The sequence below is a fragment of the Papio anubis genome, chromosome 5, assembly GCF_008728515.1.
Source record: "Papio anubis isolate 15944 chromosome 5, Panubis1.0, whole genome shotgun sequence".
Classification (NCBI taxonomy): domain Eukaryota; kingdom Metazoa; phylum Chordata; class Mammalia; order Primates; family Cercopithecidae; genus Papio; species Papio anubis.
In genome coordinates this window covers 125075136-125092603 of record NC_044980.1, presented here as the reverse complement: position 1 = coordinate 125092603, position 17468 = coordinate 125075136, and the positions used below count along the sequence as shown (strand labels likewise).

The following is a 17468-nucleotide window of genomic DNA, read 5'->3' as shown; positions in this document are numbered from 1 at the left end:
AAAAAACCTTTGAATAATCTTGTCTTGTGTCTTGAGAGAACCTCTAGTCACTAACATCTTTTCCAATAAATTCAGTTAGCAAGGGAGTTGTGGAGAGAGGGACAGATGATGATGATGATAATTACTCTCATTCAGAAAATTGCTCTGCTCTTGTAAATCTGGGATGCTTTCCTTGGAGGCACAGCTATGTAGATAATGGCCAGCCCTTATTCACTGCTCCTCAGGCCGGGTTTCCTGGTCCTCAGACAGGGTTCCAGAGCAGTGTTGCAAATCAGAATAATTCCTAACCTTTAACAAACTATCAACTCCACCTGCACACTTCATGCCAAGAATTTACACTGGTAAATCACGGCACTCTTACAGATCGTGAGAATACAGGGGCTTAGAGTGAGCCTACCTGATCTGCGCTGTCTAGTCAGACAGGTGGCCTGCCTGTCAACCTCTATGACTGCCTAACAGATGCAGTAAGATAAAGGCCTAGACAGCTTCCCAGTCGGGAGGTGTCCAAAGGACAGGGCAACCATGAGGTCTAGTCTAAATTGTGAGTTCTGAAAAATGATCAAAGAAGCTGGTGTTATGTGTAAGCAGGTAGAAGTTATGCAGTTCAGTGAAACTAGTCAGTGCTGGAGGATTTGACTTTGATATAATGAAATCAAACCAAGAAGAATTAATGAGAGAGAAAGAGAATGAGAGAGAGACAGAACCAGACCCACCAATGGAAGGAATCCCTTTCCTCTTGCTTAAATATGAAAAAGCAAGGAAACAGGAAATCCCCAAAGAGAGGGTATGTCTGACACCTTATTCCATGATTTTTAATTTATTCTTTCACCTAAAATCTCCCAGATAGTCATACTGGGTAAGACTGCGGCCAGAATCTTCAAACTTTGTTATTCCTATAACTGTTGTGTTATACTGAGTTGAAATTGAGTTGGGAGGTTGTGGGAGGAGAGAAGAGAACATTTCTCTAACAATTTATTAAATAAAAAGTAATTTTCTCACTCTTCAAGACATAGCAGATAAATAGGCACACTACCATAAGTGCTAATAAATAGGCTTCCCTTTCATAGATGCTAATCATTATATGGTAGGGAAGCTTGAAGAATTACATTAGTAGGATAGAGTGAGATTTTTCTAGAGAGAGAAAAGTGATGAAAGAGCAGGGGGCAGAGTTAAAAACAACAAAATCCAACACCACCAGCGCCACAAATAAGTAGCAACAGACAAGAGTGGCTGGTGTCAAGGAAGAGATTGGAATCCTGAGAATGTGCTTTTTAGGACAATGGAGACTCAAACTCCAGCACACAGGCCCACCCACAATGAGGCAAAAACTCCCAGCTTGGAAACTGGCCTCTGCGAGTTCCGTGGAGGTCATACAAGCCCAAGCTAGGTCAGCACCAGGCTCCAGGTGTGTTCCAGGTGTACTGACCCGCAGCAGAGGGCCTGTCTGGGGACGAGTCACACTCACCACCACAGCGGGACGCACAGCACTCCCGGCACCGTCAGCGCCAGCAGCAGCATCCGCCAGTCTCTGATGAAGTAAGCAAACAGTGGCAGCAGCATATAGCCAACTGCAAAAAATGTGCATACTCCTAATGTAGAGAATATAATACGAACTGACTTGCCAAGAATTTCTGTTCCTGTTCAAAACAAGGGAGGAGTATTAGCATATTATCTCACTTTAATATTTGCTTTTTATATCATTATGTGGCAGTTAGAATTCAAACTATCACCAATTAGAAAAGGGGAAAGGTATTTGCCTCGTTGCCCAGAGCAGGCATGGTCAGGGTAGAGGAAGGTGGGAAGTGATCCAAGACTTGGCAACTTATAGAAGGCTGAATTTCCATGAGATTTTAACGGAGCCATAGATTTATTTATTTTTAATTTATTATTATTATTATTATTATTATTATTATTATTATTTTGAGACAAAATCTCCCTCTGTTGCCCGGGCTGCAGTGCAGTGGCGCGATCTGAGCTCACTGCAACCTCTGCCTCCCAAGCTCAAGTGACCTTCCCACTTCGGCCTTCCAAATAGCTGGGACTACAGGTGCACACCACCAGGCCTGGCTAATTTTTGTATTTTTGGTAGAGACAGGGTTTCGCCATGTTGGTCAGGCTGGTCTCGAACTCCTGACCTCAAGTGATCCACCTGCCTTGGCCTCCCAAAATGTTGGGATTACAGGCGTGAGCCACCATCCCTGGCCAATTTATTTTAAGGCCATTCCATGTCATAAAAATATGCCCAGCCCCAAGAGCTAATCCCTTCTGAGAATGCCACATTTCCAAAATAAGAGCCCCAACATGAGAAGCAGAGAGAACGTTTCAGGAGACAAACAGTGGCTCTTCTGAGGGGCCATGTGGGGTCACGGTGTGTGTAGCCTTTCCAACAGTTCTGAACTGTAAATAAACAGACATTGGCCCATCAGGAAGCAGTGGAGAGTTCACCGTTTCCAAGACCTCAGGACACACTTACCCATGCCTGAGCCCTGAGAAATCAGTTGGAGTGAGCTGGCTCTGGAGGTGCACAGACAGGCCTTCAGCACCCAGGACTGAATTCCCTGCAGCCATGCTGTGCCCAGAGATCAGCCCAGGCAGACACAGTCCATTTGGACCAAGGAAAGAAAAGCAGGAGCTGTTCTGCCGCCCCTGCAGGCAGCAGCCCTAGACCTGGCCACACACTCATTGAACTCCACAGAGCTTTCCCTGAACAGCAGAAAGGCCCATGACTGCTTGGTGCGGGCACTGCTTTTTGGGAAAGGACATGCAGGCGACTGTTGGCCTCTGCTCAGTGCCACAGTGGATCACTCGGCACCAGATGAGAGTCCAAGAACAAAGCTCCTTCTCTTGTCACGGAGCTCCGGGCCCTTTCCAGAGTCTGCCCTTGGTTCTCTACACCTAGGGCGGAGATTTGACCAATGGCAATGGCTCTGCCTTTTGTTGGGGATCTGCCCACACTACAGAGTAGTGACCCGGAAGATACAAAACAGATAATTCAAAGGTCATTCATGCTTGCCTTTCAAGAGAGATTTTCTCAATCATGTTTATATGTTCTAGGGACAAGCAAAGGGATTAAGAGCTCATTCCAGAGAAGCAGCAAAATTACTACGTTGGCTGGTTTCTCATTTTATCACCTACCTGTTCCCACCCCCCCCCACTCATTCTCCCTCACTGTTCATAATTGAGAGATCTGCCTTAGTGGGTCCCTCTCGAGAGGCCATTTAAAAACCCGGACTGACAGAAACAGCCAGTACTTTGTGCCTCCTGCGTCCCATGTTGGAGACAATTGTCCTAACCACCCAGAGCATTGCTCAGCCTATAAACCCATTTCCAAGGATAGGGCTTGACTTCTTTGAGGATCATGAGTATGATTTCCAGGTCTTTTCTGACCTCATTAATGACCTTCCTGCTATGCACTGGTTTCTAAACCCTTTGGCTGTGATTATGATGTGGAAATAAATAGAGGGTGCTTTATTCCTAAGCAGAGATTCAGAAGTGAAGCAGCAGAGGGTTTGATTTTGGAAAAGAGAGAGTGTGCAGGATCAAGTGAGAATCTTGCAGAATTGTGAGGCCAGAGGAGCTTTATCCTACCTTCATGACCTTGTTAAGAAAAGAGAAGTTACACTACTGGGTTCCTGGATAATTTCCCTCTCTAAGCGTGAGTCTCAGACCAGAACAGTTATATAACTTTGCAGAGTGCGTGTTGGGGACAGAGACTTTATGGGTCTCTCTCTTTGCCTTCCTGTGGACAGCATGGATGGTACAAATTGAAACAATTCCTTTTTAGCCCTACTTTCTGCTCTCTGACTTTTAGGCAGTCACCTTTCCTTAAACAGGATCACCATCTTCACAGCTAGCATTTTTTTGAGTAGATACTTTGAGACAGGTTCCAGGCTAAGTGTTTACATATATTATCTCTTTGACCCTTCACACCAGTTATATAAAAACTAATATTCCAGGCAAGGCACAGTGGCTTATGCCTGTAATCCCAGCACTTTGGGAGGCCGAGGTAGGCAGATCACCTGAGGTCAGGAGTTCGAAACTAGCCTGACCAATACGATGAAACCCGTCTCTACTAAGTAAACAAAAATTAGCCAGGCATGGTGGCATGGGCCTGTAATCCCAGCTACTCGGGAGGCTGAGACAGGATAATCACTTGAACCCAGGAGGCAGAGGTTGCAGTGAGCTGAGATCATGCCACTGCACTCCAGCCTGGGCAACAAGAGCAAAACTCCATCTCAAACAAAAACAAAAATAAAAACTAATGTTCCTCCTACTTTACACATAATTAGCTGAGACTTTAGAGTTAAAGCCAGTTGCCTAAATTCATGCACATAATAAGTGGTGTACCAGGATTCAAGCCTTATTTGCTCTATGAATACTGGTCTACCTTCCAAAAAAAAAAAAAAAAAAAAATTACTGGGGGCATGACTTGGCCTTATAACGCAGTTCTTCAACTGAGATTCCAATAGAGACATGAGGGGAGATGGGTAAGGCCATATCCTGATTTCACTTTTACAATTTTCTTTTTTTTCTTTCTTTTTTTTTTTTTTTTGAGATAGACTTGTGCTCTGTCGCCTAGGCCAGAGTGCAGTGGTGCAATCTCAGCTCACTATAACCTCTGCCTCCTGGGTTCAAGCAATTTTCCTGCCTCAGCCTCCCAAGTAGCTGGGACTACAGGCGCTTGCCACCATGCCTGGCTAATTTTTGTATTTTTAGTAGAGATGGGGTTTTGCCATATTGGCCAGGCTGGTCTTGAACTCCTGACCTCAGGTGATCCACCCACCTTATCCCCCTTTCAGAAGTAGAGTTGCATTTTCCCTTCCTGGGCTTGTCACTGGAGGCCAGCCAGCCCCCTCTGAGGAATGCTAGGAGAGAAGCCTGATTACACAGATCTTTCATGGCCTGTCGCTGCCACGAGCTTTCCATGTGGCAGTGAAACAGATGACAGTGGTGACTCCTGCTGTGCTGACTGGGGATCCCTGTCCTGGTCCCCTGTGCTCTGTCTGCCTCTTCTGTCTGCTTTGCTTCTAGGGCAAAGCCTGGTTGGTCTTGGTCTGGCTGGGCCTCTGAGTTTCTCCTGGGAGTGAAACATTGACATCTAAGCCAAAGGGACATGACCTGACTAGGATGAGGGCCAGGATAGCCTTAGGAGTATTGCCCACCACCTGTCACACCCATCTGAATCTGAGCACTCTCTCCAAGAGGGGGTGACTTAGAGAGGGCCAGGCTCCCTTCCATGTAGAGCAGTACCTGCCCCAGGAACTGCCGGGCCCATTCCACACAGAGGCAGGACATGCATCTTCATAAATGACCAACATAGGCTCTAAGTAGACCCCAGCTCAAGAAATGAGACTGTAGTGCAGCTGCCAGGATATGAGGTAAGAGCCAGGAACTCTGGGCTAGGAGTGTCCTCCATCTGGCAAGGGGAGAGCCTGGGTTCCTTGATGCTAAGTTGCTACTAGAGTGACTGTGATAAACCCTCCTTCGTGGAGATATTATTATGAAGACTGAGACCATGTATGTAAAGTGCCTAGGAGGGTGTCTGGCATGTGGCAGGTGCTCAGTAATAATTATTGTTTATCCTGGTCAAGCAGTTGAAATGTGCTGCATGTCAGAGGAATGATGGAAAGTACAATGCCTTTGATGCAAAAAGGCCCAGTGAAGACAGTAGAACCCCTCTTCAAGGCTTAACAGATGTTCGCCTGCTCAGGGCTTCCCCTCTCTCTACACCAATCACTCTAGTCAAAAGTAACATTTCCTATCTCTGTGTATACCCAGTAATATGTGCCCCACTCCCTTGACCCATGTCCCCATGTCCACAGTGATAGCTGCATTGGCTGCAGAGGCACAACCAGGCAGTGAGCTCCTTGTGAATAGACAGGCGTGAGTTCTTGCTCTTCCTGGGTCCCCCCAGGTCTTCCCTCTCATGGTGCAATGCAAATAAGGTATGCCAGCAAATTTCTGCATCATGTTCATGGATTTATATGCCAGCTCATCCCTTGGAAATTTTGAGGCAACTTCAAATTTAAATACAATAAAATAATGGTAACATTAAAGTAAGATATAAAGAAAAGTAAAAAGTTGTGCCTTGCTGAAAAGAACAAAAATATGCAGCTATTTTGAAAACAGTTTGGCAGTTCCTCAAAAGGTTAAATATAGAATCAGCATAGGGCCTAGCAGAGGTCCTACCTTATACCCAAGAGAATTAAAAACATATATCCACTAGGCCGGGCGCGGTGGCTCAAGCCTGTAATCCCAGCACTTTGGGAGGCCGAGACGGGCGGATCACGAGGTCAGGAGATCAAGACCATCCTGGCTAACACGGTGAAACCCCGTCTCTACTAAAAATAAAAAAAAAATTAGCCGGGCGAGATGGCGGGCGCCTGTAATCCCAGCTACTCGGGAGGCTGAGGCAGGAGAATGGCGTGAACCTGGGAGGCAGAGCTTGCAGTGAGCTGAGATCCGGCCACTGCAATCCAGCCTGGGCAACAGAGCAAGACTCCACCTCAAAAAAACAAAAAAACAAAAAAACAAAAAAACAAAAAACATATATCCACAAAAATACTTATTCTCTAATGTTCATAGCATTATTCGTAACAGCCCCAAAGTAGAAACACCCAGATGTTCAATGACTGATGAATGGATGACCAAAATGTGTTGTCTTCATCCAGTGGAATACTAATTCATGCTACAACATGGATCAACCTTGAAAACAAGTGAATTCAGTCACAAAGGCTACATAATATATGATTCTGTTTATATGAAATGTGCGGAATAGGAAAATCCATTAAAGGCAGAATGTAAATTAGTGGTTGCCAGGGGCATGAGGAAGAGGGAAATGACTGCTAATTCGTATAGGGTTTCTTTTCAGGGTGATGAGGAGTTAGATAGTGTTGCTGGCTGTACAACGTTGTGAATATACTAAAAAACACTGAATTATACACTTTAAAAGTGTGAATATCATGGTATGCAAATCTGTCATGGACTGAATGTTTGTGTCCCTCCATTATTCATACATTGATCCCCTGACCTGATAGGATATAGGATTAGTGTCCTTACAAGAAGAGACACCAGAGAGTGAGCTCTCTATGGCTTGCTCTCTCTTGCTTTCCCTTTCTCTGAGCACTTGTGCAGAAGAAAGACTTAGAGAGAAGGCAGCCATCTGCAACCCAACAGGAGAACCCTCACCAGACACTAACCCTGCTGGCACTTTGATCTTGGACTTCTACCCTCCACAGCTGTGGGAAATAAATTTCGGTTGTTTAAATCACCCAGTCTACAGGATTTTGTTATGGCATCCCAAACAGGCTAAGACAAAATTATATTTCAACGTTTCAATTTAAAAACAGTAAAAAAAAAAAAATATATATGGCTGATAAAAGCTGCATCATTGATGTAGTTACATTTCAAATTTGCCCAAGCTTCCTGGTAGCCAGAGTTGTAAAGGAAGATGCCATCACTCATACACCTATCAAAAGGAGGAACCTCTAGACGTCAGAGGAAGCAAAGCTTTAAATGGTTCAGCATGCCCAAAGACCTGTCACATGGGAGGTTGATGTTAGAAGTACTGAAAAATACTGAATTAATGAATCAGTCAGGACAGGAGGTAATTAACTTTTTGTGTTTAAGCAGCTAGTTATGGGGGATAAGAGAGGCTACTGATGGTATTCTACCCAGAAGGCCGTTGACAGGTGGAGGGCATTATTTCTGGGCAACAGTAGCAGATTGCAGCATGGGTAGGTTAGTGTCCTTGGTCCCGAGTGGTCATTTCCGCCTAAACCAGCATCATTCCGGCAACACCATCACGTCTAGGCATGTCTGCTTTATGCTGTGTTGGGTAGCACTGTTCTGTCTTTCTCTTTTCTAGCTATGACTCTGGCAGCCTTGATCATTTTTAAAAAGCAGCACAAAACAAGGACTCATTTCTGCACTGCTTTGACAGTGGGAGGAATTTGGCTTCCCAAGTTAAAGTGAAATTATCATGCAGGGTTTTGCCAACCCTTCCTTAGGGCCAGAGGGTGGAAGTGAAGGCACTTACCAAACTCCTCAGCCCAGACCACACCCTTTGGTTTATTTTAGTCAAATACAACCTGGAATTAAGCTATTTTATCCCAGAAACACCAGAGAGCGCTGCTGCACTGTAGGGAAGCTAGCAGCCACTTTGTCTTTGTACTGTGTCCCCCAACCCCAGGCGCTGACTGAGGTGTCCAGCCATTCCAGAGCAGGCTGGTTTTTGGGGACAGTTAAACTTTCAGACCTGAGAACCCAACACAGTGAGTCTCATACCAGGACACAAAAGCCAGCAATTTCTTGCAGAGCACAATGGAGTAAAACTGTCACCGGAGAGGCTCCCATAGCACCCTACAACAGGCCTGGCCCCAGGCTGATAGCAAGCCCTCAGAGGCCTGGATCCCGGCTGATAGCGAGGCTGCTGCACCCAGGGTCTTACGTACTGACTGCTGGCTTGATTGATCTTCCATGGCCTTACTTTCCCCTTGGCCCTCTTACCCTTCTTCACCCTGCATGTGGGACCACACGCTGCATGGGGAGCTGGGAGGAGAGTAGATGATAGTGTCAGAGCTAGGGGGCAGCCCTTTCCTGTAGGAAACCTGGGGTATGCTCTCCCTGCCTCACCCACTCACATAGGGGAGGCTTGGAGGCCCCAGAAGCACAATGTGCCACCGAAAAGGCAGATCTCAATGCTGCCCATTCTATAGAACCGGGGATGCCACCACCTGGCACAAATCCCACCTTGTTCCCATTCCCACGGAGAGAGCTTCTCTGGCTTCACCGTGACTCTCTGCCCTTTTGTTCTAGATGGTCCTTCAGGTCCTCCTGGGATATCGGCCTGCTGGTCACAGTCTTCTGTTTTGGGGAGGCCTGTTTGGTTTTTGGTATGTGTCTGGCCCAAGCAGAGCCACATGTTGGGTTTTTCAGGCTTAGGGAGGATCATCACACGGAAGATGGATTCTGGGGACTTTGAACATGAAGACAATAGGCTTTGCCTTGTGTTCTTGGAGCCACTGGGGACTAGGAGGTTGTAATTTCTGTCCTAAGATCCTCCAACCTCCAGTTTCCAACAACACTGGCCTGAAGCTCCCTGTGCCCTCTACACAAAAGATCTTCAAGAAAATCTTACCCAGCTCCTTCCCCCTACAGGAAGGGGAGCAGCCTCCTCCCGCTGGGGCCTGCTGAAGAGTGTGCTATCTGCTGGGACCATGTGGCTCCAGCATGTTCTTCCCACCTTCTCTCCTCCCTCCTCCTCTCTGCAGACACTGAGGCTGAGCCCATGGCACAGGGCTCTTTGCAAATAATTAAGGGAGTAGAGTTGGAATATTTCCATTCTGGCAACTTGACAGAAGGTATACACACCATCAGTTAAGACAGCACAGCATCTCCAAAGCCAATGAGTCCTTCAGACTCTTAAGAAGCAATCAGAGTCACCTAACCAGATTCGGACTTTTGAGGCAAGAAGAATCATTAGACTTCTATTAAAGGAGTATTAATAATGATGCTGTGACAATAGGGACAAATTGGGATGGTATTGAGCCACCTAGAATATATTATCACCCTAGAGATGATGGGAACTGGTGTCTACTATCCCAGAGATACCCCTCACCTCTGCTTCTCTCATTTGCCCATTCGCTGGGCTCAGAGAACACACTCTTTCACTCCTGTGGATGACCCTCATCAACTTGCTTGGAGCTCACCTAACTCCCTCCCAGGAAAAGCTGCTGAGGGCCCCAGGGACCTCCTCATGACCTTGTAGCTGATGAGTCTTCCTCATGCAGCCTGACAGCAGATGGGGCTACTATCAGTGCAGGGAGGCTTGTCCTGTGCTTAGCTGATAGACTCTGGGGTGGGCTCTGACTTAGGGTGAGGCCAGATCGGCCCAGTGATGGCGGGCTGGCACTGAACTCCCCCTGTCTGCATGAGCCTCCCCACCTGTGTACTGGCCACAGTGACTACCCTAAGTCCCTTCACAGGCAACCAGGAAGAAGTCTCAAGCCTATACAACTCAGATCAAAGACATCCTCAGGCTGCCCTTCCCCTAAAATGTCCTCCTCTGTGCCTCTCTTAAGCCCTGTGCTCCTGAGAATGTGTCTCAGCTGTTGTGCAGCTGGTTCTTAATGGCTCCAGCTCTTCCTCACCATATTTCAGGGCTCAGCACAGAGGTGGCTCCCTGTGAGTGCCTGCCTTGCCCCTGACTTGCTCCAAGAGCTCCCTCCCAACACACATATATCCAAAGGCTTTGGAAGCACAGCCCAATGGCCCAATGACTTCCTCTTTCTGGGCCTTTCAGAGGGTGGGAGGGAAGTACCCCGTGTCCCAGAAGCCATTCCTACCTAGTATGAAGGCTACCACATAGTTGGAGATCTGGCCCATGCCCACGATGAGAAATAACACAGTGAACATCTCCCAGCTGATGGAGAAAATCTGCAGGAAGCTGAAGCCAGTCTGTACAGCCATGGTTGCGAAGAGAACGTTCTTCCTGCCAAACCTAGAGAATGCAGTATAACCAAAAACATGAGATGTATAGGTTGCCAAGGTGTGTTGCAAGCCCTGAGTCAGGCATCAATGCAGACTTAGTGTTTTTTCAGGACTCTGGCAGACTTTTTTCCCTGTCACACCCTCCCATCTTCCTCCTTGGTGAGGTCTCAGGCATCTGTCTGCTCAGGAGATAGCTTTTGAGATTCTCAGCTTCCTGTGGAGTCACCATGCCTCAAAAGCACGGAGCAGCATACGCAAGGACCATGTGGAAATATGCTCTTTAGAGAGAGCCACAGATAGACGCTACCAGCACATTTCTGGAAAGTGGGTACAGCACAGATTGCAGATATTTCTTGAATCAGCAACGTGAAAATTCTGTAAATCCAGAACTAAGAGTCACTCTGCAAGTGGTTTTTAACCTTGGCTGCACTTGAAATCACCTGGAGAGCTTGGAAAAGATACTGATGCCAGCACCCCACCTCCCAAGATTTTAGGATACAGTTTGGGTATTAGGATTTTGGAGTTTCCCAGATGAGTAGCACACAACCAAAATTGCAAACCACTGCTCTGTGGGAAGGTGTAGCTTTCAGCAATGTCTTTCAGTGACACTGAAGTTGGTTTAAGTGTTACCTTCACATTCTGGTAGTGATCAGTGGGTAGAATGGAGCACAGGTGTGAGCAAAACAGCTTTTCCTGCCCCATTTTCCAAACTCAGGTCTTTGGCTGTTGGCTTGGGCTGGGAAGCTTTCCCCAACACTGCTATTTAGCACCCCCAACTTCCTGCACTGGTCACCACAGCACATCCAGGGGCCTGTGGAACACTGTCTCCCGGGGCTGTGATGTTGCCTCCTCAGGCCCTGTAAGCTCTATGAGGCCCAGAGCCAGCGTCAGCTCTGTGGTCTCAGTGTCCAGACAGGGTCCAAGCCATAGCAGCAGTGTGTGCACAACTGGGGCTCACTGTCTGGCTGCTGGCTGTTTGCAGACAGATCCTGTGCCATCCACCCCTGCCCCTGAGGTGGTGGTGGAGCAGGGAGGGCAGTGGTGATGGCAGAGTCATGTTTTGTCAAGGAGTCTGTGGTATGAGGACCCCACTTTCCAGTGGGGTCAGTGGCCCCTCCCCACCACTGGCCAAAGCCCTGGGAGTATGAGGCTGAGGGAATAAACAAAAGTGTGTCCAGGTGAAGGGAACTGAGGGCAGGGTGAATAGGAGACATCAGGGCTACTCCTATCACTGAATCAGTGGCCTGAGGGTCCTCCCTTTCTCTGGGTAGAAATACCCTGAATTCAGTCCAGCCCCAAGATAAGCAGTGATCGACAAGGGGCACCATCCCACCTTCCTCCCCTCCCATGTCCTTACCTGTCTGACAGTTGCCCGGAAACGAAGGAGCCGAGGAGCACTCCTACGAAGAACAGGGAGGTGGTGAGGGGCACCTTCCAGTTGTCCTCACACACCAGATTCCACTGCCAAGGAAGACAGCATGAAGCGTGAGCCCAGCCCCAAGGCAGACCTCAACCCCAGCCCAGCTCCGAGGGAATGTTAGTACGGCTGCCAGGCAGACTCTCCTCCCCTGTGCCAGGATATTGCCTTCGTGCAAAGGGCATAGGCCTTGCAGCCCTGGGTTTGACTGGCCTGTGCTGGGACTGTGGTGAGTAACATGGGGCAGGTCACTGCCCTCCCTGAAACTCAGTATCCTCTTCGGAAAGGGAGGGTGATGCTCCTACTCTGCTCGTGTTACATAGCAAGAAGCCAGCCGAGGCCATGGCTGTGACTGGTGACCCCTCAGCTGTGAGGCAGTCCAAAGTAAAGGTGGCACTGCATCTTCAGAAGCCAGCCTAGTGCAGAGGGGAGGTGTTTGAAAAGCCCGAAGGGCAGGGCAGAGGGCACGGCCACTTAGTCCAGGAGTAAAATTTATTTTCCCTTGTTGAAAAGTGCAAGTTGTTCCAGGAGCTCTGTGACTTTATTTTCTGAGCAGATCCCTCCAAAAAATCATGTGGTCCCTGGTCCACTCATGCCTAGGGCAAGCTTGTGACCTAATTCAGGGCCCCATCATTCTGGGGCCTACTTATTCCTCTCCAGGGCTCCCTGGCTTCCCCTCTATATCCCTACACCCTTCTTCCCATCCGGCCTTTCCAGAAGTATGGTCCCTCCCATTCCCTAGGGCCTGTGGGCTGCCGCTGCCCTAACAAGTCCCTGCCAGTGCATCTACAAAATGAGAGTTTCAGTCAGAGTTTCAGTTTGACTTAAGTCAATTAAGCAAAATCAAGGGAGGTGACAAACATTTCAAAGTGTGTTTAGTGACCTTTCATTTATTAATAAATAAATAAATAAACAGATGCCAATGAGCACTTCGGGCTTGGGTTCTGGGGGCTGCTGTCTGTGGCAAGATGATCCAGTCTGGAGGAAAGACCCCTGCCTCCCAGCCAGCCCTAGTTCCATCTTGGGTGGGGCTGCTTTTATAGCGTTCGCCAAACAATTCCTTCTGAATCCTCATAACTCCCTTGAAAGTGTGGATTTAAGCACAAACTCACATATTTATATCACACCTCATTCTGTAGCAGACAGAGGTGTTTATAAAGACACATACAAGAGAAAAATGTAAAACAAAAAGCTAAGGGAATTGGGGCAAATGGAAAATAAAGAGGGGGGAAGTTGTAAAAACCAAGCCTGGGGTAAGACTGACCCTAGATTATCCTGTCCACGGGCCTGCCTGCTTGCCAGGCAGGGCTCCAAAACTGGCTGTGTGTATCCCAGCAGCTCAGTTCTCAGAAGGGTTACAGTATCTGAAGTAGTTCACTTATTCGCAGAAGCACAGTTGTAAAGAATACTGAGATCCGAAAGAAGTCTCTCCTATGTACTTCTTCCACAAAGGAACCACTCTGTGATGCTGAGGATAATGTCCTCGAGAATAGCCCTGTCCTAGAGACAATAGCAGGATTCATGAGGCCGCCTCTCACAGGGCTCACAATGCTGGCCACGGGCAACGCCCAACACAGCTCTGCAGAAGAAAAATAAGTTGGGCCAGGAACTCAGCACTCTGCCATTCAGGCACAATCCAAGGATAAATCTGAGACTGTACCCAGAGTAGGATTGCCTCACCTGGGGCTCCTGCATGGGCTTCAGGAGAAAGGGAAATGAATCCTCTAAAACTGTATAGCCAGATTAATGTGTTCTGCCAGTGCATAGACCAGAAGTGGTAAACAAGACGTGTGCCTGCATTCGTGGCCATCTACCTCCAAAAATAACTGTCCAAAGTTTCATTTAAAAGCTTGGGATCTGCTTCTGACTTAGAGAGATGAGCAGTTGAGGCCCCAAAGCCTCATGATGTGGTGTGACCCATTTTGCAGAAGATTAAACTGAGACTGTGAGAATGGGATTTGTCTGAAGTCACAGCAAGTAAATCAGCATGATAGATACCTCTTTAGGCCTCAGAACCCAATCTTGTACCAGTGTCCTGCTTGGACCTATACTCTCTAAGGCAGGACAAAATGAGCTTATTAAATATGATGCCCTACACTTCTTCAAAGAATGTGACACCAGGAGACAATTACCCAGGACTAGGAGTAGAAGGCCTCCATCACAGCCTTTGGCCTTGGACAGAGCCAAGAAGAACTCAAGATTGGTAGAGGTATTAACATGCCAACCATCATCATTCCATCTGCAGTTAAGCAGAAAAGCTCTTTCAAATATAATGTGCTCTCCTTTGTCGTTTTTCAAATATTTCTCTGTCTGGACTTTGCCTTAGGGCAGGATAGATAGGATTTAGAGACAGAAAGGAAAGGAGGGCTGTTAGATGTGGAGCCAGGCATTGCATGAGCAAAGGGTGGGACTGGGAACTGACTACTTAATTTGCAAGGTCCAGGGCAAACTGAAAATGCAGAACTCCTTGGTCAAAAATTATTAAGAATTTCAATACAGCAATGGCAAAGCACTGAAACCAAGTGTGGGGCTCTGTGTGACTGCACAGTTGCATGCCCATGAAGCTGGCCCTGGTAGGGGGTCAAACCCGTTCTCCAGGAAATGAAGCAGAGGCAGGAGTTCTGAATGGGGACACTGGGAAGAGGGGTGAGGTGAGGGCCAGCTCCCATCATTCTCCTTCCTGTAGGCTCTGCACTGATGGCTTTCAATCCCATTCCCTCCCTGAAGAGGGGCCCAAGAAGCCCTGTTAGCATCATGCAGCACAGGAAGAGCCATGCACACGCAGTGGCCGTTTGCCCCAAGCCCATGCAGGGTGCTATCTGCCTTTGGAGACCCTGCTTACAACCAGCAGGGGAAGGCAGCTAGACTGCATGGCTGCCCATGGTTGACTCTAGGGCAGGGCTCTCCTTTGGGAAGTTATGGTGCTGAAAGTGTCTTTTTGGAAAGCTGTGAGGGGCCTGGTATTAGGACACAGGATTGGCAGACGAAGTTCTACCTGGAGCAAAGGGCTAGAGTCCAGTAAATCAGCTGCCAGTCCTAAGAGGGGCCCTTTAGAAAGGGCTTTTCTTGGAAACCAGGCCCTGCTTGCCCCTGGGCCCTTCAGATTTGAGGGATATGTCTTGGGTCCCCACTAGCCAGGGCCACAAAACCTCCCTGTGGTTAACAGTGACATGGTGGGCCCAGTGGGAGACAGTGTCTTCCTTGATGGGACAGAACTGTCCCTGTGGGTCCCTGCACAAGTTTGTACATACATGCACACACACACATACATACACATGACCAGCGCAGAGGCTAATGGCGGATGTCCTGGTGAGCAACTGGCTGGCATTGCTTTGGGGCTGTGCTTTCAAGTCAAACCCTAACATTTCTGAAACATAGCTTACCTCCCCTCTCTCTGTCCCTCTGATGGGGCCTCCCAGGGTTACTATGTCTGTCTCATCAGCAGGGTCCCAGACTAAGTTTCTCACAACAGAGCAGAGTAAGCTCCATGTAACTGGGCCACGTGGCCTTTAGCTCTAATTTAAGAAACAAAAATCCAGGGGACAAGGTAATAGGGGATGGGAGGTCACTCTTGGCATAGAGGGATGTGCCACCTCCATGCCTCCCTGTAGTAAAGGGAGTAATGGGAAAGACAATAACAGTGTGTGGAGTGCTCACTGAGTGCCATGTATTATCTCAGGGGATCTCAGGGTTGCCATGTGAGATGGGTACTCTTTTTATCCTCGTTTTACAAATGAGGAAATGAAGGCACAGAGCAATAAAGCGACCAGCCCAAGTTCTCCTAGTGAATTGGTAAAAAAAAAAAAAAAAGCTTAATCATTGATTCAACTGACATTGAGCACCTGCTCCAGGCCAGGCTCTGTGTGGGGCACAAGAAAGACAAGGTCCCGGCCCTCACAAAGCTCAAGGTCAAGCATACTTTACAGGACAGATGTGCACATGTGCATGCATGAGACCAGCAGCCCTGGGTGGAGTGAGCCCTGTTCTGGACCACTTCACCCTTGCTCTTTGACTACAGAGGAAAGAGGCACCCCCTCCTTACCACCCTCCAGCAGAAGGACAGAGTTCTAAAACCTGAATAATCTGTATAATCATATTTTAGATGACTTGTGTTTGCATAGTGCTAGGCACGCAGTGGGTGCTTAGCAAATTGTTGAATGAATATTGAACAATTAATTAGGAGTCATAGAAAATCAGCCTGGAAAATGTGGTTCTTGGGCTGAGGAGTATCACATATTGCACTTGGAAAATCACCCTCAGCCTTGAACTAACTCTCCAAGTAGCCGAAGTCCGGCAGTTTTAGTTTTTACCAGAGCTATAAAGGACCATAAAGATAAGTGAACCCCATCTGCCCTGCACGGAACTGAGAACGCTGGAAGGTGGACTGGTGCTCAGCAAAGAACACAGGCTTTCTCGGGGTCTGCAACTTTGGACTGTGTGATGTTGGGCAACCCATTCACCTCTATTAGCCTGCTTCTTCACCTTCAAAAAGATGACAATAATACCTGCTCCTGGGTTTGCTGTGTGCATTGGATGGGAAATGGCAGTGGGGTGTCAGACACATTACAGGCCTCATTAAATGGTAGTTCCCCTTCTACCAGCCTCATACTAGTAGAGCATTTTATTTGTCCTGAGCAAAATCATGACTTGGAACACATGGGTGAATAAGCAAAGCAGGTTACACTTAAATCTGACTAAGAGAAAGAAATTCGAAGAAATAAAAATTATTCCAGCCCATTACTAAAAGCTAGAAAAGCTCTTGTAAAAGGGATTTTATGAGTGGAATTCAATCCCAGAGATGACTGTAAGTGAAAAATTAGCAATGGTCCTTTTAAGAATAAAAAATTGATTTCTATAGTATCCTCTCATAGTTATCCTTTATTCCAGAGAAAAGTAAGAAGTAGTAGTTAATAATGGACTACACATCCACCCCAGTTCTATCTTTGTCACTTGATTTTAACTTAAAGCTGGGAATTCCTTGACCATCTGAAAAAACAAAACAAAGGAAAAAAAAAAACAAACCTGGTTAGTTAATTACTTTTTTGTAACAACTTTATTGAGATATAATTTATACACCATAACGTTTACTCTTATAAAGTATACAATTCAGTCATTTTTAGTATATTCACAGACTTGTGCAACCATCGGCAATGATCTGATTTTAGAATTTTCATCACCCTTGAAAGAAAACCCATACCTGTTAGCAGTCACTCCTCATTCTCTTCTTCCTCTAGCCCCTGGAAATCACTAATCTACTTTCTGTCTCTATGAATTTGCCTATTCTGGACATTTCATATAAATGGAATCATACAATATATAGTCTTTTGTGACTGGCTTCTTTTACTTAGCTTCTTTTCTAAGTCCATCTGTGTCATTGTGCAGTGTATCAGTACTTCATTACTTTTTATGGTTTAATAATATTCCATGGTTTGGGCTGGGTGCGGTGGATCACACCTGCAATCCCAGCACTTTGGGAGGCCAAGGTGGGTGAATCACCTGAGGTCAGGAGTTCAAGACCAGCCTGGGTAACATGGTGAAACCCTGTCTCTACTAAAAATGC

General features: G+C 47.1%; 1 protein-coding gene across 1 annotated transcript in view; it reads right to left on the bottom strand.

Moving 5' to 3' along the window:
• SLC22A4 (solute carrier family 22 member 4) overlaps nt 1-17468 on the bottom strand; it is a 49130-nt gene that overhangs the window by 19101 nt on the left and 12561 nt on the right. Inside the window, exons 2-4 of the mRNA NM_001168755.1 lie at nt 11849-11952; nt 10347-10501; nt 1466-1637 (exon numbers count right to left, since the gene is read on the bottom strand). Coding sequence (NP_001162226.1) covers nt 1466-1637; nt 10347-10501; nt 11849-11952 — 431 coding nt within the window. The remainder of the gene's footprint in view (nt 1-1465; nt 1638-10346; nt 10502-11848; nt 11953-17468) is intronic.